The sequence below is a fragment of the Sinocyclocheilus anshuiensis genome, unplaced genomic scaffold (assembly GCF_001515605.1).
Source record: "Sinocyclocheilus anshuiensis isolate Anshui unplaced genomic scaffold, SAMN03320099.WGS_v1.1 scaffold2422, whole genome shotgun sequence".
In the NCBI taxonomy this organism is placed as follows: Eukaryota; Metazoa; Chordata; class Actinopteri; order Cypriniformes; family Cyprinidae; genus Sinocyclocheilus; species Sinocyclocheilus anshuiensis.
In genome coordinates, this window is record NW_015557345.1 from 124,365 (window position 1) to 132,311 (window position 7,947).

At 37.6% G+C, this 7,947-nt stretch overlaps 1 protein-coding gene across 1 annotated transcript; it reads left to right on the forward strand.

Annotated features, from left to right (window-relative positions):
- The first annotated feature begins 2,414 nt into the window (after positions 1-2,414).
- On the forward strand, positions 2,415-5,297 carry LOC107679114 (dual specificity protein phosphatase 1-A-like). The gene is made up of 4 exons (XM_016474569.1): positions 2,415-2,990; positions 3,190-3,338; positions 3,445-3,664; positions 4,282-5,297. Exons 1-4 carry the CDS (start codon positions 2,594-2,596, stop codon positions 4,623-4,625), a joined length of 1,110 nt encoding a protein of 369 aa, XP_016330055.1. The 5' UTR covers positions 2,415-2,593; the 3' UTR covers positions 4,626-5,297.
- Positions 5,298-7,947: the final 2,650 nt, after the last annotated feature.

The following is a 7,947-nucleotide window of genomic DNA, read 5'->3' on the forward strand; positions in this document are numbered from 1 at the left end:
ATTACACATAACAGTGTTTAATTTAAGTTATTGGAAATAAACTCCAGTGTTCCAGTGATATATCTCACCTACATTTTGAGGATTCACACAGAGGATTCTTCACAGGGTTCTCACATAATGAATATTTTTTCTTTGTTATTTTATAAATATGTTATAGAAATTGCACTTACAAAGAGCAATTTCAAGCCAATGAAATATTGAACAGCCGAACAAGTAAAAAGCAAGCACACACAAGATATTACAAGATCTTTGGATATAATTACTAAGATACAATTAAATCTTACTATTTTGTTAGACATTGTACATATTACCCAACTAAATAGTAGCTGCGGCTGAATGATGTGGTGCACCATGCAGTGTGTCTCACTATGTCATATCTGGGTGCATTCTAGAAATTTCAGCTGTCAGACAACAATACAGAATATGCAAAAATTACTATAAATGATTTATGGAAAAGAGGCAAAGGGACATACAAAGTATTTTCCCAGGCCTGACATCTGTTGCTCAGAAGCACCTCTGTCCGTAAATGGTCCGTTATTATGACATTGGTATATTCTACTTGCTACACCAAGGAAATGCCTCATTTGTCATACTATTTCACTTCCCTTTCTAACAATCAGAACATGCAAGTGTGCTTTTATAATTTTTAGACAGTAGATATAAATGTTTTACAAACAACTGTTTTTGTAAAGCGTATATCAGAGAACATTTCCATATTTAAATGTTAGTATGAACAATGCTGTGCCATTCTCATGCATGCAAAGTTTGTAACTCATGGATGCAGTACACAATGTTCTTCCTGGGGCATTACAGTCTCATCTTGTGGCTTGCATTTCTCTGCTGACTCATCTGTGTTTTTAATAGTAAAACTGTTTGCTTTTTCTGTCCGACAAATGATTTGTACAGAAATCCTCCACAAGTTCTGACTCAAGTATCAGAAATGCAGTACTGATGTCATGACTTACATGTCCTTTTGCTTCTTGTAAAGTATTGTGGCTGTCAAATTAAAATTTTTATGGAATTTTTAATAGAATATTACTTATGGAAAATGTCTAAACTGATCCACTGAACAAACTTGCAAACACTGCACTCCAATTCCATAGCAACACATTTTGCCCTCATTGCTGTGAGGAATGTGGTATATGGTAGCAGGTTAACCAAAACAAAACATCATATTACAGAAAAAAAAAATAAAAAAAATAGTTGCCAATTACATGTAATAGATGTACCTTGTAAAATATTCAAACTCTGACAAACTAAGGTACACTAAAGTACACTGACTTTTTGGTTGAAACATGTTGATTATCTTAAAAATATAGATCTCCTACACCATGGCCTCATATACATGCTTGGTTTGTGTTTCAAGCTGATGGAAATTTACTAGACCTCAAGTTTCTATACAGTGATTAACTTTTATGGTTTCCCTTTGCTCTCGCGGCATTGCACACTATGTACTCCTGTACAATAAAAACAAAGTATAAACTTTTATGAGTACAATGACAGGTTCACTAATTATCTTGTTATTTATCTGAAGAGGAAACTTTTTAAGAAATCACAAGAAACAATAATATAATGGAAATAATATATACATTCATTTATGTTTGACAACTATTATTGGATTGTTATGAGATGATAATACAGGAAGCGTTACTAACATCACAGAAATAAATAAATTAATAAAACAATTGTTAATATCTTGATTGTTTCCCTACAGTCAACAACGAAATAAAATGAAGAGATTAAAATGTTACTTTAGACTCACACTTCTCATGAGAAAAACTCTCCAGTAATCTGAGATCTCAATATGATCTCAAACATTTTTCATCAAATTCTGTTTGCTGAATACCTGTAAAGTGGGACACTTAAGATTATTCTTTATTATTATATATGTAGCGCATATTCTTCCTCTGTATTTTAAAATTCCATTCTTATATCTTAACCATTTGTAACATATTTTAAAACTAATTTATACTTACATAAATGATCAGAAAGTGTCCCACTTTATGCCCTGTTTGGAACTGACGTGAGAGGGAACTACCAAATGTGTTAATCTGCCAAGACAGCAACATTATTGGCCAATACTGATAGTCTCAAAATGGCCAAACATCGACCTGGCTGATAAATGGGTCTAAGATCAAAGATCAACTTCTGAGGAAACTTTGTCACTCAAAACCCCTAAACCACCATCCCAACAACAATCATCACCATCAATACTAACACTCAGATTTAGTGACACCTCTCGGACCATATTACCAGTCTCTTGGTCTAGAAGTCGACTGGCTTTGGCAGGATCGGATAACACTGACGTACGTGCGAATTCTCGCGGGCCAGGGGCCAAGAAAGGCGGAGCATTTGACGCAATGTCCCTCAACGAAAGCAGGGGAGGTCAGTATATAACCGTCGCTTAGAGCCTTTCAGATCAGAACAAGTCAAGAACGACAAGAAACACACTAGCGAGTTTTCAATTGGAAACAAAATAAGTCGAATTTCAGCACCGCTCAAGGGACTATCTTTGAATCAAACTCTCGAACAAAGGACTTTAGAGAGAACTTTTCAAGCGCGCGGACTCGTAGCCTATCGTTTATCTCGCTGTATGTATTTAGAGCTATCATTCTCTACTATGGTCATCATGGAAGTGTCCACCATCGACTCGGCCTCGCTTCGTGAACTGCTGGAGGGGGATGATCCGGACTGCCTGGTTCTGGACTGTCGCTCGTTTTTCTCCTTCAGCTCGTCTCATATATCGGGCTCCAGTAATGTGCGCTTCAGTACTATAGTACGCCGGAGGGCCAGAGGGGGCCTGGGACTGGAGCACATTGTACCCAACGAGGACTCCAGGAACAGGCTTCTGTCCGGGGAATACCAGAGTGTTGTGTTCCTGGATGACCGCAGTCTGGAGATGGGAGAAGTGAAGAAAGACGGGACTTTAATGCTCGCCGTGAACGCTTTGTGTCGCAATCCATGTGGAGCAAGTGTATTCCTTCTTAAAGGTACGAAAAGATTCTTCTTGAACTATATTTTGGGCTATTTTATTATAATACCATTCCATATATAAGGTGTGAACTCGTGTACTGTGAATGTTTTGTGTACTTAAAAGTGCGACCAAATGTTTTCTTAAGCTTTTGGCAATTAGACACTTGTGAATTCCAATTTTGTTAAAAAGAATGATTTCTAATTTACTGTTTTTAGGTGGATTCGAGACGTTTTCCTCTGAGTTTCCTGAAATGTGTACAAAGCCAGTTCCCCCACAAGGCTTGAGTTTACCTCTGAGCTCTAGCTGCCATCCAAACACTGCTGATTCCTCCTGTAACCCATGTGCAACCCCTCTGTATGATCAGGTAACCTATGCATATTCTTTAAATAAGCAGCTGTGCTGTAAATAAGACTAGTTTTGGATCATTACGGGTGAACTTGTCCACTAATTTTCTTTGTTTTATTCTTTAGGGTGGCCCTGTAGAAATCTTGCCGTTCCTATATTTAGGCAGTGCTTATCACGCCTCCAGAAAAGACATGCTGGACATGTTGGGAATCACAGCCCTTATTAACGTCTCTTCCAATTGCCCCAACCACTTTGAAGACCACTATCAGTACAAGAGTATTCCTGTTGAGGACAACCACAAAGCCAACATCAGTTCCTGGTTCAATGAAGCCATCGAATTTATCGGTGAGTATCATTTTTCACTGATATTATTCAAACCCCTGTTACGAAATAGGGAACAGATGTCACCATATGAGGGCAGGCAGACTCGCAGCCCAACCCCCATTCAGCTGAAGTCTGAATTCAGTTTTTCAAAAGTTCCCTCCATTTCGACCAGCTGTACGGTCCAGGCCTGACAGCCACTAAGGCTTACATCATCCTCTCATCCTGTTTAAAGAGGTGCCCCCTTTTCAAATAACACCAGGCTGTGACCTGATCTTTTCATGGGGCAACTGGCTCCGTCTGAATGCTTTGCATCCTTTGTTTAGCCTGAACAAAAGGTAGTGTCTCTGGATCTCTGTTGCCCTCCTATCAGATCAGTGCACTTAGCAGGGATGCTGCAACCCCCCTATTGTGTATTCAGGCCTGTCGGGGGGTGTTTCCCCTCTTACTCGAACCCCTGCCTAGTTTAACTTTTTCTTTAATGAGATGGCTTCCTTGATTAGCAAACCTGCAGAGTATAATTTAACACAAGTAAATGTGTGATTAGAGAAGCTGTTGAAACTGCTTTTGGGTTCCTGATAAGGTTGAGCTGGTTTAATTGAGTTTTAACCAATACCCTCCTTCCCCCCCCCCCCCCACAGATTCTGTACGGAATAAAGGTGGACGCGTCTTCGTTCACTGCCAAGCGGGTATTTCGCGCTCTGCTACCATCTGTTTGGCTTATCTGATGCGCACCAACCGCGTCAAACTTGAAGAGGCCTTTGAGTTTGTCAAACAGCGCCGCAGCATCATCTCGCCCAACTTTAGCTTCATGGGGCAGCTTCTGCAATTCGAATCCCAAGTGCTCGCCTCCTCTACGTGTTCCTCGGAGGCAGGAAGCCCCGCCATTAGCAAAAGCAGCACAGTGTTCAATTTCCCCATCCACACAGCGGCCAGCCCTCTTTCCTTCCTGCAGAATCCCATCACTACCTCGCCCTCCTGCTGAGACGGACTCTTTAAAGTGGTCTTCGTTTTCTCACCTCTTGACAGGGGAGAGTTTTATTTATATGATGACTGTATGATCCCTGAGGTGATCTTTCCAGTATTAAGGCTCAGGAACTTTTAATTCCTGTTTTGCCACCAATATTCCATGATTGTTCACTATTGTGTGTGTAAGGGGATGGCTGATGAAGCCTAGCTCCCCCAGACTGTTTTAGCATTTTAACACTGTGGTCCATACTTGACTTAAAACCTTTGAAAATTTGATGTGACACAAACCAATTTGAAACACTCCATTTCACCTCCATGAGAATCTCTCCTTTTTTTTTTTTGAATTGACTTTTTTTTTGTTGCTTTGTTTTAATTTGTTCATGAGTCTCTTGACTATTGATAATCAGGTTTTTGGTTATCTCTTTGCATCGAAAGAAGCCCCATGTCTTAAAGGTTGCTCAGGGATTGTTTTCATTTTTTATGTTGATGGTGTTACTATTATTATGTTTTTTTTAATTAGGAGAGGAGTATGGGGAGATGGGCAGCTGTTAGACGTGAAGGTGCTAATCGTGATGTGTACTGCTACTTTTTTTTTTCTTTTTGAAAAGTGAATGTAGTTCTGTGTAGGCTCTGCCTTAAGACAATGGAAGTTGAAACAATGAGCCTGTCATGCCTTTTTAGAATGCAATCCGATTCATCAAGATGTTTGTTTGTCCGTAAACAAACACAGAATACCTCATGTGTCTGTACTGTTGTCAGTCCGGTAAGAGTCCTCCAAAAAGCACTACTAACAGGAATGACTCTTGCAAGGCTGTTTTGATATGTGTGACTATTTATTGACTAAATTAATATATTTCTTTTTCATATATATTTTTTCATATATTTGTGATGCTTGTTGCTGACAATAAACTTTTTTTTCATACATGCAGTCTTATGTGCAGTAATTCTGATTTGCAAATTTAAGTTACATTACATTACGTTAGATAGATGTTTAATTTGCAATAATAATCAAGGCAGTAACACTTCACAATAATGTGTCCAAGTGGGGTTGTCCCAACATTTCAGTATTTGATAGCATACCAGTGACATTTGGGGATTCTCAATATCAATACCACAGCAAACATACTCCTTTATTTCAAAAGTAAATTATTATTCATTTAAAATCTGGCATAAAAACACAGGGGAAATAAAAAACATTCTCCTGGAGCATGTGTGTTCTAGGTCATTTCAGTTTATGTGAGGCAAACCAAAAAAGTCATGCACATACATTCAGACTTTTTGTAATATTATAAAGTGACAAAGTTAAAACCTCTTGTTTTAGTGTAATGAATAAAATTACAAAAACTGTTTTGGACATTTACATTTATACTTAGTGCTGTCCACTGATCATGCCACCTGAGACAATGTTAATATGACATAAAAACAAGGTTGCCTTGCCGTTGATATTTTAGAACAGATCTGATTGAGAAAGAATTTAAATTGAGAAAGACTTGAAAATAAGATTTTGGTTTACACAGAATTACAAAGTGCTTTTAACTTCATATTGATCATACAAACAATAATATACAGATACTGCATATGCAGTTTGTGAAGCAATGCAGTGATATTCAAACATCTTTAAGTGACTAAAGTGTCCAAATACTTTTTTGGAGTCACTATATGTTTCAATATATAGACAGATGAGCACCTTCTGTTCTTAAAGAGGGGTCACTAGACAAACAAATGCAGCTGACTTTATTATTTGAACTGGAATTCAGGCCCGTGTGAACGTTTCAAATATTGCTGGGAAAATATCTGAACAATCCCCTTTTCACCCTGACCATGACATGTTGGGGCATTCTGACCTGTGCTCGCGTGTGCACTGGAATCCTGCACTGGGAATGCTTTGTGGTCACAATGCATAGAATCAGTGTTTGCAATTGTTCCTGCACGGGGGTCTCAATGAGCTCATTTAAGGGCTGTCAGACAGCAGGAGGGGTGGTCAGAGGAGTATGGGCTCGGCTCAAGCCCTTCAGAGACCACAATAGGAGCAGCTGCAAGGCGTTTGGGAAAAGTGTGACGACTAAAGCGCACTCAGTGTTCGGCAAAGCACAGGGTGTCTGTGCCTCATCCTTTGTGTCATGTAAGGTGGCAGCGTGGAGTGTTTTCACAAGCCTCAATCATGGTGGCTTTGTAATTAGCACAACATTGGCAGTGATAATGGCCTTGAATAAAAGGCAGTTTGGATTATAATGCACCAGTGAATTCGGGTAAATAACATGTGCATGAACTTTTCTCAAAGATTTTAAATGAAAATGTATACATTTACAAGTGAAAGTGTATGTTTTAGGTACTAAAACACATAATAAAGTGGTTCTTTTGTTTTCCACCATTTTTAATGCTTTTAGCTACTTTGAACTTCAATAGTTCTGTGGGGTGACAAATGATTTTTTAAATGTACAGATATTTATAATGGAATTATCTAGTAAACTGGAAAGTATAATATTCTATGTGTCTGTTTCATGCTCTTGCATATAGAGTACACACACATATTTACTAAGGGAAATTTAGTATTTTTTTAAGTCCCAAAAAATAAGATTTTTTTTGTATTTATTTTATGAGCACATGTTATAGTTTATTTATTCTTTTTTTTGGTAATTTTATTGTATTTTAAAAATCTTTATTACCGTTAATGAATAAAAAACATTGCTCAATAAAGTACAATAATTTTATGTAGTGTCCCAATTCATATAAGGCCATAAAACTGAATATACAAGTTGTTTAACCAGGTTATACAGTTATACAGTTTAGTGGCCTATCACTGATATACTATTATAGGTTTTAATTATTTTAATTACATTTTATTTTTATATTTTGTTTTAATTTAAATGTTAAAGTTTTGTAATTTTGTCATGTTTTTGTTATTTTTCTTCTTCTTCTACTTTTTTTTTTTTTTAAATAAGCCAGTATAGTTTTTAGTGTTACGTTTGCTTTTAGTTATTTTAGACTTGAATGAATGAATGAATGAATGAATTAAGAATTTATATAGTGCTTTTCTTATGTACTACTATACCCCTAAAGCACTTTACAATCATATCAGGAGGTCTCTCCAGCATTCACCTGGATGATGTGAGGGCAGCCATAGCACAACGGCACCAGTGTGCTCACCACACACCAGCTATAGGTGGAAAGGAGAGAGAGTGGAGATGGAGATTATGAGGAGGCCATAATTGATAAGAGCCAATATGAAGGACACTTGAACACCTGAACTTAAACTAAACGAAAATGAGAAATGTTGCCTTGGCAACTGGCTGAAATAAAATACATTTATGTTTTATTTTATTTCAGTTAATGTTTAT